This window comes from Schistocerca nitens, chromosome 4 (genome assembly GCF_023898315.1).
Source record: "Schistocerca nitens isolate TAMUIC-IGC-003100 chromosome 4, iqSchNite1.1, whole genome shotgun sequence".
Classification (NCBI taxonomy): Eukaryota; Metazoa; Arthropoda; class Insecta; order Orthoptera; family Acrididae; genus Schistocerca; species Schistocerca nitens.
The window spans coordinates 957686007-957702265 of NC_064617.1; the positions used below are offsets into that span (position 1 = coordinate 957686007).

Below are 16259 nucleotides of genomic sequence, written 5' to 3' on the forward strand. Positions count from 1 at the left end.
CGTGAACCGCTACTGAGGAAATTTAGAGAACCAGCATTTGAGGCTGACTGCAGTACGATTTTACTGCCGCCAACTTATATTTCGCGGAAAGACCACAAAGATAAGATAAGAGAGATTAGGGCTCGTACAGAGGCATATAGGCAGTCATTTTTCCCTCGTTCTGCCCGGGTTCGATTCCCGGCGGGGTCAGGGATTTTCCCTGCCTCGTGATGACTGGGTGTTGTGTGCTGTCCTTAGGTTAGTTAGGTTTAAGTAGTTCTAAGTTATAGGGGACTGATGACCATATATGTTAAGTCCCATAGTGCTCAGAGCCATATTGAACCATTTGAACCTCGTTCTGTTTGGGATTGGAACGGGGAGAGAAGATGCTAGTTGTGGTACGAGGTACCCTCTGCCACACACCGTATGGTGGATTGCGGAGTATGTATGTAGATGTAGATAGAGTTAAACGTCTTCCATGGTGTGGCAGTTTTTCACGCTTCTGTGTGTTTACGAAGTTCTGTATCCTGAAGCATGATCACACAATGCTACAATTTTGCTGGTACATTCAGTGGTATATGTGAATGCTGTCTGCAAAATTTTGTCGGGAATGCAGATAGTAGTAAAGAAGTAATAAATTACATCGGCATGCCTGATGTCGCAGTTTTACTCCATGAAAAGGAAGAATGTAATGAGCAATAAACTCTTTCCTGCTTTCATCAGCGAGACAAAGTTTTGTAAAGGATTGAAATTGTGTCCAAAGTTTGTTGCAGGTCTCCAAGTGCCCTCATTCTCAAACACTGGATGAATATAGTCTGCTGTTTGTGTGTCGTGAGCTATTATATTTTTTCACCCAAACCACATCCCTTTGACAGGTGCGTGATTATTGTCCCTACAGCGGCTGTTCTCAAACAGCAATCAGTGTGTGTACCAAGTTTGTTTGAAATCGGTCAAGTGGTTTAGGAGGAGTTGTGGAACATACATACATATATACGTAAATCCATTTTTATAATACGAATGGATTTCTAGATATATAGAAGGCTTTTAACGCAGTTCCTGAAAAGCGGCTTGTAATCAAACTGCGTGTCTATTGAGTACCGTCTCAGTTGCGCAACTGGATTTATGATTTTCTGTCAAAAAGGTCACAGTTCGTAGCAATTGCCCAGAAGTCATCTAATGCAACCTAAGTGATGTCTGTGGTTCCCTGAGAAAGTGCTATGGGCCATCTGCTATTCTTCTTCTATACTGCATGTACTGAAATCGCATCTGATAAACGTCAGGGAGGTACTTAATTTAAGGGCGGCAGCAGCGTGCAGCTCCATGGTGTAACGGTTAGCACTCTGGTCCTCTACTCTAGCGATCCGAATTCGAGTCTCGGTGGAACCTTGCGATATGTTTTGCGATCGTTTCTGGAAATGTGGTGGAGCTGGTTGTTGAGATGGTGTACGCTGAATTTTTGATAGAACAATGTAATGCAAATTATGATTAGTGGTCAGTATAAACGAATTTAGGAGGCAATCTCAGCAGCCATCATAAAGAATGTTCGTAACTGATGCTGTCGTGTACTGTCTCGTGAAGTCATCAAATGCGAATTGAAAACTAATTCAGTCAAGACATCAGTATGGTGCGAAAAGTGACAGCAGACCTTGAACAATAAAAAGCGCGCCGTCCTACATATGAGCACTAAAAAATTCATTAAATTTCTGTTTGAATGAAGGTTATTGATTCTGCTTAATCTACATCTACCTGGGTACTCTGCAAATCACACTTAAGTGCCTGGCAGAGAGTTCACGGAGCCACCTTCACAACTGTCATTCCACTCTCGAGCAGCGCGGGGAAGAAACGAACACCAATATATTTCCGTACATGTTCTGATTTCCCTTATTTTATGATAATCATCGCTTCTCTCTATGGAGGTCGACGCCAACAAAATATTTTGCATTCAGAGGAGCGTGAACTGAAATTTTTGAGAAGATCCCGCTGCAACGAGAAACGCCTTTTGTTTTAATGATGTCCATCCCAAATCTTGTAACATGTTCGTGACACTACCTCTCGTATTTCTCGATGATAAGAAACGTGCTGCCCTTCTTTGAACTTTCTCGATGTACTCCGTTAATCTTATGTGGTAAGGATCCCACACCGCGCAGCAGTAATCCAAAAGAGGGCGGACAACAGTTTGTTGGTAGTCTCTTTAGCAGATCTGTTTCATTGTCTTTTGTTGTTCTGACAATAAAACGCATTTTTTGATTCACCTTCTCCCCAACATTTTCTATGTGTTTTATCCAATTTAAGTCGGTCGTAATAGTAATTATTAGGTCTTCAGTTGAATTTACTGCCTTTGGTTTTGATTGATTTATCGTGTTATCGAAGTTTGACAGATTCCTTTTAACACCATGTTATTGTAAGATGGACACTGATGAGCCAAAACATTATGACCACCTGCTTAACAACTGGTTTGTCCGCCTTTGGAACGAAATACATTACTGGCTCTGAGCACTATGGGACTTAACATCTATGGTCATCAGTCCCCTAGAACTTAGAACTACTTAAACCTAACTAACCTAGGGACATCACACAACACCCAGTCATCACGAGGCAGAGAAAATCCCTGACCCCGCCGGGAATCGAACCCGGGAACCCGGGCGCGGGAAGCGAGAACGCTACCGCACGACCACGAGCTGCGGACGAATTACATTACTGATTCCGCGTATCAGGGATCCAATAGTTTGTTGATGCGTTTATGGAGGTATGTGGCATTAGACGTCTACGCTCACCTCATATAATTTGCGTAAGTAACGGGGCGCTGATTTGTGCACGCGTTGATGGCGTAGAGTAGCGACACAGATGGGTTCCATAGGATTTACATCAGGAGAAACTGGTCGCCGAGACATCGACGAGTGTTCACTATACTGCTCCTCAAACCACTGTAGCTTGGTTCTGGCTACGAGAGACGGACAATTATACTGCTGAAGGTGACGTCGTAGTCGGGGAAGACATCAACATGCAGATGGTTTTCAGCTGGCAGCGTGTCATCGATTACTACCACATGTCCCATGCAAGCCCAGGAGAATGTCTCTCTTAGCACAATACTTAATTCCTGTTACTCCTGAATGAGCAGCTGGACGATACCGAAATGGACACGTCGGGATATTTCTTATCAGAAAGGGCTTCTTCCAGTTCTCCAAATGCATTGACTACCCAAGCGCAGAGTTCACCAACCCCTGCTGCACCATTAACACCATTTATGATGAACTATCTCACAAATCCAGCAACATTTCTTCTGAATACTCATTAAGGTGAATTACATATTTTGGAAAACTGAACTATTGAGGAAATATCATCCTAAGTTTATTAATTTGTAACCGTTATTTATACTCGTACCACACTGGATGAAATAGCATACTAGGTGGTGTCATAAAAAAATAATTTTTCATGGTGGCATTTTTTAACGTTATTCACGCTCTTTCACCAACTTACCTTATTTTTATAAGTAGGAACTCAACACGAGAGGTAGAAAGTAGAAAATTTGTGTCCTGTTTTGTCAGCGTAGCTGATACTAGTTGCTCCAAAAAGTGGAAACGTGGAATTTTTCATACTGAGAGACCTCACGAGAAACCACAGCTGACCTACTCGCGATATACAGGTTGTTAAAAAACGATACCGAAAAACTGACGAACAATAGGCGGAAGGTCTCGCAATGTTGTTTGTTGTTCATTGACAGTTTCCAGTCGCCACGATCTGCAGCAGAGAAGATGGAGCTAGCTCATGTGTACACAGCCCTTGTATCCTATGAATGCGATCCTCCTTTGTCTCGGTGGATGACAGTTTCAGACACTGGTTTCCATCTGCAGTTTATTTTACTCCTGTATACCGAAAAACACTAGAGGTTTTAGAGAATTCCAGGAGAAAAATAAACTGCAGATAAACCTGTGTGCAAAACTGTCACCTATCGACGTAACGGAACGTGCATTTGTAGGAGGCAAGGCCTGTCTGCACAACACTGGCGATCGTGGCTATCAGCCGTGATCATTGAATAACAACACTGCGCTACATTCCACCTACAGGCTGTCAGTGTACAAAGTGACGTTAGCGGCCGAAGGGGTGGCCTAACTGCAGGCGCCGGCGCCTACAACTTCGGCGCTCCGTAGCGTCGTTGGATGACGTTCCAGTCGTGGGTTACTATCCTCAATGTGTTTCTTAAGGCAACCTCCACAACTCCTCTAAGTTTGTCAGTTTCATTTTGTAACACCCTGAGTACAGCATTGAATGTGTTCATCCAGTATTTCCTTCAGTCTTCTGTCTTTTGACAATGAAATAATGACAAAGCACAATAACGTCCTTTTCAGAACAGCTCATAATTGCAACTGAAATTGAAACAAGAACATGATTCGTGCTGTCTTTTTACTTGACATATGGAGAGTCGCATCACATGTCATATCAGATACCGTATCATTTTCATGTGAACACAAGCATCATCCTGGTAAGTGACTGTGTCATGTGGCCTTTATTGCAACATGTCGTATTGCATACCGTATCGTCACAGTGTGAAAGTTCCTCAATGGTTCCACGTGAGGATGACTGTAGAGTGTATCATCGTTTGGAATGGTATTTGAATCACAATATCTGACAGTTTTTTTTGCCAGTCATCAGTCTTATGACTATTTTAATGCAGCCCTCCACGATTTCCTCTCCTCTCCCATTGTTTTCATTTCAGTGTAGCAATTGCAGTCTACATCCTCAGTTATTTGCTGGATGTATTCCAATCTCTGTCTTCCTCTACAGTTTTCACCCTCTGTAGCTCCTTATACTACCACAAAAGTTGTCTTAACAGATGTCCTATCATCCTGTCCCTTCTTATTGTCAGTGTTTTCCATATACTCCTTTGTCCTTAATTGCCTTAATTGTCCATCTAATTTTCAACATTCTTCTGTAGCACCCCATCCCAAATGCTTCGATTCTCTTCTGTTCAGGTTTTTCCAGAGTCCATATGTTACTACCATACAATTTTGTGCTCCAGAAGTATACTATCAGAAATTTCTTCCTCAGATTAAAGTCTATGTTCGATGCTAGTTGACTTGTCTTGGTCAGCAATGCCCTTTTGTCAGTGCTAGTCTGCTTTTTTATGTTCTCCTTGTTCTGTCTGTAATTTTGCTGCCTACTTAACAGAATTTCTTAACTTCGTCTACTTCTTGATACTCAATTCTGATGTCAACTTTCTCGCTGTTCTCGTTTCTGCTACATCTCTTTAGTCTTTAGTTTCGTCTTTCTTCAATTTATTCTCGGTCCATACTCCATGCCCATTAGACTCTTGACTCCATTCAACGAAAAAAAAAAACTTAGAACTAATTAAACCTAATTAACATAAGGACATGGCCCACCCGGTTGGCTGTGCCGTCTAACGCACGGCTTTCCAGGTGGGAAGGAGCACCTGGTCCCCGGCACGAATCCGCCCTGCGGATTTGTGTCAGGTGTGGTGAACTGGCCAGTCTGTGGATGGTTTTTAGGCGGTTTTCCATCAGCCTCGGCGAATGCGGGCTGGATCCCCTTATTCCGCCTCAGTTACACTATGTCGGCGATTGCTGCGCAAACAAGGTCTCCACGTACGCGTACACCAACATTACTCTACCACGCAAATATAGGGGTTACACTCATCTGGTGTGAGACGTTCTCTGGAGGGGTCCACCGGGGGCTGAACCGCGCAATAACCCTCGGTTCGGTGTGGGGCGGCGGAGGGGTGAAGTGGACTGCGGTAGTCGTCATGGGGTTGTGGACCACTGCGGTTGCGGCAGGGACGGAGCCTCTCTGTCGTTTCTACGTCCCCGTTTAACATACAATACAATACAATACAACATAAGGACATCACACACATCCATGCCCGAGGCAGGATTCGAACCTGCGACCGTAGCGGTCGTGCGGTTCCAGACTGAAGTGTCCAGAACCGCTCGACCATACAGGCTGGCTACTCCATTCAACAGATCATGTAGCTCTTATTCACCTTCACACAGGATAGCAATGTCATCAGTGAATCACATAGCCGATATCCTTCCATCCGGAAGTTCAGTTCCACTTATAAACTTTTCTTTTATATATGTCATTGCTTCTTCTAGTCTCGACAATAGGGGGTAATACTACATCCCTGCCTCACAACATTTTTAATCAAAGCACCTCGTTCTTAGTCCTCCAGTCTTATCTTTCCCTCTGAGGTCTTATACGTGGCCGAGCAGTTCTAGGCGCTTTAGTCCGGAACCGCGCTGCTGCTACGGTCGCAGGTTCGAATCCTGCCTCGGGTATGGATGTGTGTGATGTCCTTAGGTTAGTTACGTTTAAGTACTTCTAAGTCTAGGGGACTGATGACCTCAGATGTTAAGTCCCATAGTGCTTAGAGCCATTTGAACCATTTGAAGCTCTTATACATATTGCATATTACCCATTTTTCCCTATAGCTTACCTCTATTTTTTCATAATTTCTAACATCTTGCCCCATGTTACATTGCCTAACACTTTTTCCAGCACACTGGACTCGCATTCTGGAGGACGACGGTTCAATCCCGTGTCCGACCATCCTGATTTAGGTTTTGCGTGATTTCCCTAAATCGCTCCAGGTAAATGCCGGGATGGTTCCTTTGAAAGGGCACGGCCGAATTCCTTCCCTGACCTTGCCCAATCCGATGAGACGGATGACCTTGCTGTCTGGCCTCCTCCCCCAAACAGCCCAACCCCAACTTCTTCCAGGTCGTCTGGTGCTATGAATATGGGTTAATTTTTCTTTAGTCCTGCTTCCATTGTCAAACGCTATGTCAGGACTGCCTCTCTGGTGTCTTTACCTAGCCTGATTCCTTCCCCGTCCTTGCCTAATTCGATGAGACCGATGATCTCGCTGTATGGTCTTCTTCCCCAAACGACCCAACCCCAACTTTTTCCAGGTCGTCTGGGTCTACGAATATGGGTTAATTTTTCTTCAGTCCTGCTTCCATTGCCAAGCGCTACGTCAGGACTGCCTCTCTGGTGGTTTTACCTAGCCTGATCGTCATCTAACTGATCCTCGATTTCCTTTTCCATTCTTCTGCATACCATTTTCGTCAGAAAGTTGGACGCACGAGCTGTTCAGCTGATAATGCTCGTGGCTTTGTCGGGCAGCCAACCTGTCGGCGGTGGCGGCCGGCGCGGTGCTGGGCTGGTCGTCGCCGGCGCTGGTGCGGATGCCGCTGAACGCCGAGCAGCAGTCGTGGGCCGGCTCGCTGGTGGCGGTGGGGGCGACGCTGGGGCCATGGGCCGGCGGCTGGGCGACGGGCCGCGTGGGGCGGCGCGGCGCGCTGCTGTGGGGGGCGCTGCCCTACCTGCTGGGCTGGGCGCTGCTGATGGGCGGCCTCGCCTCCTTCTGGCTGCTGCTCGCCGCCAGGGTGGTGCTCGGCGTCGCCGTCGGCGTCACCTTCACCGCTCTCCCCATGTACGTCGCAGAGATAGCCGAGGTGAGTCACTCCCTGCAGCTGGACTGTCACAGAACCTGGTTCCGCAGCTATAGACATCCAGCCTCGAGACTCACATGATTTGCGACTCTTATCACACCATCTACATGGCAGGTGGGCACTTTATACACTACTGGCCATTAAAATTGCTACACCAAGAAGAAATGCAGATAATAAACGGGTATTCATTGGACAAATATGTTATACTAGAACTGACATGTGATTACATTTTCACGCAATTTGGGTGCATACATCTTGAGAAACCAGTACCCAGAACAACCACCTCTGGCCGTAATAACGGTCTTGATACGCCTGGGCATTGAGTCAAACAGACCTTGGATGGCACGTACAGGTACAGCTGCCCATGCAGCTTCAACACGATACCACAGTTCATCAAGAGTAGTGACTGGCGTGTTGTGACGAGCCAGTTGCTCGGCCACCATTGACCAGACGTTTTCAATTGGTGAGAGATCTGGAGAATGTCCTGGCCAGGACAGCAGCCGAACATTCTCTGTATCCAGAAAGGCCCGTACAGAACCTGCAACATGCGGTCGTGCATTATCCTGCTGAAATGTTGGGTTTCGCAGGGATCGAAGGAAGGGTAGAGCCACTGGTCGTAACACATCTGAAATGTAACGTCCACTGTTCAAAGTGCCGTCAATGGGAATAAGAGGTGATCGAGACGTGTAGCCAATGGCACCCCATAGCATCACGCCGGGTGATATGCCAGTATGGCGATGATGAATACACGCTTCCAATGTGCGTTCACCGCGAAGCCGCCAAACATGGATGCGACCATCACGATGCTGTAAACAGAACCTGGTTTGATCCGAAAAAACGACATTTTGCCATTCGTGTACCCAGGTTCGTCATTGAGTACACCATCGCAGGCGCTCCTGCCTGTGATGCAGCGTCAAGGGTAACCGAAGCCATGCTCTCCGAGGTGATAGTCCTCGCTGCTGCATACGTCGCCGAACTGTTTGTGCAGATGATTGTTGTCTTGCAGACGTCCCCATCTGTTGATCCGGGGATCGAGACGTGGCTGCACGATCCGTTACAGCCATCCGGATAAGATGCCTCTCATCTCAACTGCTAGTGGTACGAAAATGGTTCAAATGGCTCTGAACACTATGGGACTTAACATCTGAGGTCATCAGTCACCTAGACTTAGAACTACTTAAACCTGACTAACCTAAGGACACACATCCATGCCCGAGGTAGGATTTGAACCTGCGACCGTAGCAGCAGCGCGGTTCCGGGCTAAAGCGCCTAGAACCGGTGATACGAGGCCGTTGGGATCCAGCACGGCGTTCCGTATTACCCTCCTGAACCCACCGATTCCATATCCTGCTAACAGTCATTGAATCTCGACCAACGCGAGCAGCAATGTCGCGACACGATAAACCGCAATCGCGATAAGCTACAACCCGACCTTTATCAAAGTCGGAAACGTGATGGTACGCATTTCTCCTCCTTACACGAGGCATCACAACAACGTTTCACCAGGCAATGCCGGTCAACTGCTGTTTTTTGTATGAGAAATCGGTTGGAAACTTTCCTCACATCAGCACGTTGTAGGTGTTGCTACCGGTGCACAACCTTGTATGAATGCTCTGAAAAACTAATCATTTGGATATCACAGCATCTTCTTCCTGTCGGTTAAATTTCGCGTCTGTAGCGCATCATCTTCGTGGTGTAGCAATTATAATGGCCAGTAGTGTACCTCTGTCAAGTCCTCTAGTGCCATCATGGCGTAACTATTTGTTACACCTAGAGGACAGTCTGTGACCAATTTCTGATACGCAGTAACTCAATCAGGTGTGCAGTGTGTTAGTCAGTCCATCCATCACCACATAGCAGCATCCACATGCAATGTCTTCTATACGATCCCAGCCACTCTCACCACTCACATGTCTTCCTCTGAACCCTTAGTGAAATAACGATACCTGACCTATGAACACAACTGTGACAGGCAGTCTGTCGCAGTTGGAACAGCGGGTGGTGGGCTACTCCTCATTCTAACAAACTGCATGTCACCTAGGGGACCACTTATGTGATCAGAGGATGTCAAACTAAACATCTTTCAGCCGTCAACTTCCAAGTTTATTTTATTTGGCAACCAATTTCAGCGTTTTACTACGCCATCTTCGGGCCCCTGACCGAAGCGTAGGAATAATCTACCTCACTTGTGGTCAAAAAAGGGGCCAGTAATACCGGTATTAGTAGATATTTGTTACAGAGACCCCTTCAACCATCGCCTGCCAAGTCGGCAGAAAGGTGTTTAATTTGACATCCTCTATCGAACAGACGAGTCCCGCAACCATCGCTGAAAAGATGGACATACAGAGACTTCTGTTCCTTCTACAATTCTTCGCAGTGGCAGCCCTCACTTTTACTCCGACTCTGTGTTGGATACACTCATATTATGCACGGGTTCATGTTGGTCAGTAAGATCTCTCCACTAAAACCCCCTGCCCCACACCCCAGCCAACCCACTCACTGTATGAGGCGGCTGAATCCTTTTCTCATAGCAATACAACGAATGCAGTGCCTTGAAGGTTATTTATTCTTGATTCTGGCTGACCGACAAGGAAAATTCGAGTACATTTTACACTTTCTTCGACAGTGAGAGTTCTACTCCTTACATTAAAGTGATAAGCAAAACAGGTTCAGACACGGGTCAACTGTGCGGGGGACGCCTCTGGCCACATGCTGAGCCATTATTGGCTGCCGACTGAGCCTGCTCTATCTGTCGGCTTGATCCCTGTTTCAAGCTTTTCTGATCTTTACAACAGTTTTAATCCCTTGTCTTCGAACCGTCTAGATCCTACATTCCCTTTATATTCCATACAACTACTGCAACCCAAGGTTTCGTAATTGCCCCAAATTCCTCGATTCTACAATGCTACACACCAGAGGAATCCGTCGGGATGGTGTTTCCCACTAGCAAGCAAGACTGCCCTTTAATGGCTTATTTAGTAAAGGAGGGGCTAATGACCATGTAGTTCGGTCTTCTTACATCCTAATCGCGACTGTGGCCAGAATCCACGCACTCTTACCGACGTGTTGCGCGCTCGATGGATAACGCGAAGTATTACTCCGCAGATTCAGGTTTCGAGAGGGTGAGTTTCTGGATGAAGTATCGAATATATTGCTTCCCCCTACTTATACCTCCAGAGGAGATCACGAATGTAAAATTAGAGAGATTCGAGCACGCACGGAGGCTTTCCGGCGGTCGTTCTTCCCGCGAACCATACGCGACTGGAACAGGAAAGGGAGGTAATGACAGTGGCACGTAAAGTGCCCTCCGCCACACGCCGTAGGGTGGCTTGCGGAGTATAAATGTAGATGTAGATGTAGAAAATGGTTACTGGCTGATCTTGATCAATCCTCTGCACTGATACACTATCATATGGGTCTAAATAAAACTTGCTGGAATCACTTCTTGCCGGTGACACGGCATTAAACTTCAGACTACTCCACAGTCAACAATTAAAAGAACTGTAGCTGTCTAAGTGTTTTCAGAAAGATTTCACTATCCAGTCACTGGACTAGAAAAGGTACACCATTAACAGTTCACACATAGCTTCCAGAAGACTCCTAGCAACTTCCGTCTATGATCTCCATTACTATTCCATTTAAAAAATTTTAACTCAACGACTTGTTTCATTCACTTTATCATGCTAAAAGGATATCTGCAAGTCCTGGTGTATTGTGTACTACTTGTACACATTTATTCTGATCTGAAGTATAGTTTTCCTAGTTAAATACTGTATATTTCCTACGTTTCACTGTGGGACATACACTTTAGCAATGCGAAACCATTGTAATGAATGACTTTTGAATAGGCTGTTTTTAACTACTTAATCTCTGATATTGGGCACTTATGTCAGCGTATCAGTAGCGCAATCTACAGGCTGTAGTAGGTGCTGCCTCCAAACCTATACGACTCCCTCAGGTAATAGTAGTTTTTCATGTACCTGCGTGTGTAAAGTATTTGAAGTTGATACTTTATCAAAATACAGCCTCTGGTGTGTCGTGCCATCAGCCATGTTATTATGTACCGCTACATTCATTTTTTATAGGCTTGGCCTTCAGCTATTGTGATATTAGTGTATTTTTCCATATAGATTTTCCAGATCTGATGATGGCAGCGAGACTTTTATTTATTTAGTTATTTAGCTTGTGGCTACGTCATTGACAATTACTATTTACAAATGGCTAATGGCTCTGAGCACTATGGGACTTAACATCTTAGGTCATCAGTCCCCTAGAACTTAGAACTACTTAAACCAAACTAACCTAAAGACATCACTCACATCCATGCCCGAGGCAGGATTCGAACCTGCGACCGTAGTAGTCCCGCGGGTCCGGACTGTAGCGCCCAGAACCGCACGGCCACCGCGGCCGGCTACTATTTACAGTTTTCCTAATTACAAGCTAATATCCACGCCACAACTCTAGTCTACTGATCTCTCTGTCACTACCAGAAACTCTGCTGCATCACCAGCGAAAGCTCTCGGAGGAGACTGATGTACGACAAGGTGAAAAGTCTGCTTATCAGAGACACAGTCATAATTTGGAGCAATTATTTTCTTTCGTTTGTGCAGGGAATCAGCACACCTATGAATGTCGCTTTTTTTCAGATGAGAACCGACCAGATCTTGCATGGTAATTGAAATCTAGGTGACTTGGTCGACGTGTAGGGCATCTTAAGTTGCTCCATCGTATGATTAATCTGCCAAGTGCATCTATAGCAAGGTTTAAGTTTTAAAAATTTTTGTACACAGTTCAGCTACAAACTCCAAAATATACAACATTTTTCGTGTTTTTGGATACTGTGTGGTCAGAATATGAAGTGGTATTCTGAACTATCTGTTTGTGAAAGGAAAAACATACAAATATACACGCGAAAAACACTGATCGTTAATCACTTCCAACATATTTGAGTGTCTGAACGTGAGCCTTTTCTATTGTTACTGCAAACGGAGTCTCGATTCCCTGAACCTGAATGGGTATTTGCAGTCATTGGCACACGGGGAATGAGATATTTACAGCTACTCGATTTATGAGTATAGTAACTTCAGTGACATTGCCGGGGGTATTTTCGTTCTGTCGTTGCAAATCCAAAAAATGCGCGCTTTTCTTTACCAGACGCGTTTCGCTTTATTGAGGTAGAGGATCACCAGTGGTGGTGATATCCGCTTGATTTCTCGGCTACATCGGGAAAAATGCCGCCTGCTAGCAAATCGTTGATGCTTTTCTTCTTTGGACACTGATAGTTGTGCTATGATTTTTAGTTGCTCTGCAGCACTATGCATTTTTTTGTTTTTCACAGCACACTGTTTCCTGTTTGTTTTTGTACTTCTAAGTATGTATCGTGGTTTATGTTTAGTAGTGTTGCCAACATAATCTTGACACCTCAATAAAGTGAAACGCATCTGGTGAAAAAAAAGTTTTTTTTTTTTTTTTTTTTTTTTTTAAGCAACGATTGTAATGCAACTACGGGCAATGTTGTTGTTGTTGTGGTCTTCAGTCCTGAGACTGGTTTGATGCAGCTCTCCATGCTACTCTATCCTGTGCAAGCTTCTTCATCTCCCAGTACCTACTGCAACCTACATCCTTCTGAATCTGCTTAGTGTATTCATCTCTTGGTCTCCCCCTACGATTTTTACCCTCCACGCTGCCCTCCAATACTAAATTGGTGATCCCTTGATGCCTCAGAACATGTCCTACCAACCGATCCCTTCTTCTGGTCAAGTTGTGCCACAAACTCCTCATCTCCCCAATCCTATTCAGTACCTCCTCATTAGTTATGTGATCTACCCATCTAATCTTCAGCATTCTTCCGTAGCACCACATTTCGAAAGCTTCTATTCTCTTCTTGTCCAAAGTATTTACCGTCCATGTTTCACTTCCATACATGGCTACACTCCATACAAATACTTTCAGAAATGACTTCATGACACTTAAATCTATACTCGATGTTAACAAATTTCTCTTCTTCAGACACGCTTTCCTTGCCATTGCCAGTCTACATTTTGTATCCTCTCTACTTCGACCATCATCAGTTATTTTGCTCCCCAAATAGCAAAACTCCTTTACTACTTTAAGTGTCTCATTTCCTAATCTAATTCCCTCAGCATCACCCGACTTAATTCGACTACATTCCATTATCCTCGTTTTGCTTTCGTTGATGTTCATCTTATATCCTCCCTTCAAGACACCATCCATTCCGTTCAACTGCTCTTCCAAGTCCTTTGCTGTCTCTGACAGAATTACAATGTCATCGGCGAACCTCAAAGTTTTTATTTCTTCTCCATGGATTTTAATACCTACTCCGAATTTTCTTTTGTTTCCTTTACTGCTTGCTCAATATACAGATTGAATAATATCGGGGAGAGGCTACAACCCTGTCTTACTCCCTTCCCAACCACTGCTTCCCTTTCATGTCCCTCGACTATTATAACTGCCATCTGGTTTCTGTACAAATTGTAAATAGCCTTTCGCTCCCTATATTTTACCCCCGCCACCTTTAGAATTTGAAAGAGAGTATTCCAGTCAACATTGTCAAAAGCTTTCTCTAAGTCTACAAATGCTAGAAACGTAGGTTTGCCTTTCCTTAATCTTTCTTCTAAGATAAGTCGTAAGGTCAGTATTGCCTCACGTGTTCCAGTGTTTCTACGGAATCCAAACTGATCTTCCCCGAGGTCGGCTTCTACTAGTTTTTCCATTCGTCTGTAAAGAATTCGTGTTAGTATTTTGCAGTTGTGGCTTATTAAACTGATTGTTCGGTAATTCTCACATCTGTCAACACCTGCTTTCTTTGGGATTGGAATTATTATATTCTTCTTGAAGTCTGAGGGTATTTCGCCTGTTTCATACATCTTGCTCACCAGATGGTAGAGTTTTGTCAGGACTGGCTCTCCCAAGGCCGTCAGTAGTTCCAATGGAATGTTGTCTACTCCGGGGGCCTTGTTTCGACTCAGGTCTTTCAGTGTTCTGTCAAACTCTTCACGCAGTATCGTATCTCCCATTTCATCCTCATCTACATCCTCTTCCATTTCCATAATATTGTCCTCAAGTACATCGCCCTTGTATAGACCCTCTATATACTCCTTCCACCTTTCTGCCTTCCCTTCTTTGCTTAGAACTGGGCTTCCATCTGAGCTCTTGATATTCATACAAGTGGTTCTCTTATCTCCAAAGGTCTCTTTAATTTTCCTGTAGGCAGTATCTATCTTACCCCTAGTGAGATAAGCCTCTACATCCTTACATTTGTCCTCTATCCATCCCTACGGACAATACGGCCACAAAAATCATGAATTCAGTGACATTGATTCACATAATTTTAATCTGCGAACTGATGACATTACAAAGTAGTTGCAAATATTTGTACTGTAGTAGGAGAGGGTGTCATGAACACCACGCCAGAAATGCTGACCGGTGGGGGGGGGGGGGGATGGGTGTGGGAAAGGGGATGCGTTTGAAGGTCACTCCTGTACGTATTTTTGAATATCTCGAAAACCATCAGCACAAACGTGTACCAGTCCAAAATTTAACTGCATTAAATTTCCTACAAAAGGTCCTGTTCGTCTTTTTCTGTAGGACTAATAGTTTGCGCGTAGCGAGCGATGGAATACATGGTGCGGCAATAAAGTAATGAGACTGATGTGAAAAAAAATGTTGCTTACCGTTTTACTCAAGTTTAGTGCTGTCTCCTTCAAAGTAGTTCCCTTCTCATTACACACACTTTTTCCAGCGCTTCTGCCATTGTTGGTAACATTTCTGGAACTCATCTTCTGTAATATCCTCTAAGACCCTCGTCACAGCTTTTTGGACATCTTGTGTTGTTTGAAAATGGTGTCCCTAGACCGCCGTTTTGACTCTTGGAAATAGAAAAAAGTCGCACAGAGCGATAACTGGTGAATAAGGTGGCTGTGGTAGTACTGAAATTTGTTTTGAGTTAAAAATTGCTGTACTGACGGAGCAGTATGGGATGGCGCATTATCGTGATGCAGAATACAATTGTCAGCAATGTTGGCACAGACACGAAGAACTCCTTCTTTGTTGTAATATTGGTTAACTGCTTGTTCAGGAGGCACACACTCTTTATGAACAATTCCCTTGGAATCAAAGAAGCACACAAGCGTGCATTTCACTTTTGACTTTGACATGCAAGCTTTTTTTGGTCTGGGTGATCCCTTTGAGCACCATTGCGAACTTTGGCGTTTTGTCTCTGGATCGTACTGAAAAAACAAACTTTCATCACCAGTGATAAAACGGCTCAACAATATTCTGGATTGATTTGCGTTTGCTCTAACAGATCGGCTGCCACATTTTTCCAAGTTTCTCGCTGTTGTGGAGTGAGATTTTTGGGGACCATTTTTGCACAAATCTTTCTCATACCAAGATCTTCAGTTATTATTAGACAAACTGTTTCTCGATTGATGTTCAGTTATTCTTCAATCATTTTCACGGATAATCTTCGATCAGATCATACGAGTTCACGCACCCTGGCCAAGTTGTCATCTGTCCGTGTGGTTGATGGTCATCCATTGCGGCCTTCACCTTCAGCATTCGTTCTGCCTTCACTAAACATTTTATACCAACGAAAAACTTGAGCTCTTTACATAACCTCCTCTCCAAAAGCCTTCTGAAGCTTACCGTAAGTTGTCGTCGCGTTTTCACTCAATTTAACGCAAAAAGAAATGGCATACCGTTGGGCAATATTATGCGGTTCCATTTCCGTGACGAGAGGCACTTGATTGTGTGAACCACAACATCCATTTAAATAAATTAGAATTCTATGGT

General features: G+C 44.5%; 1 protein-coding gene across 1 annotated transcript in view; it reads left to right on the top strand.

Moving 5' to 3' along the window:
- Positions 1–16259, top strand: part of LOC126252863 (facilitated trehalose transporter Tret1-like) — a 90901-nt gene that overhangs the window by 18008 nt on the left and 56634 nt on the right. The window contains exon 2 of the mRNA XM_049953818.1: positions 7117–7448. Within this exon, the coding sequence (XP_049809775.1) occupies positions 7117–7448 (332 nt within the window). The remainder of the gene's footprint in view (positions 1–7116; positions 7449–16259) is intronic.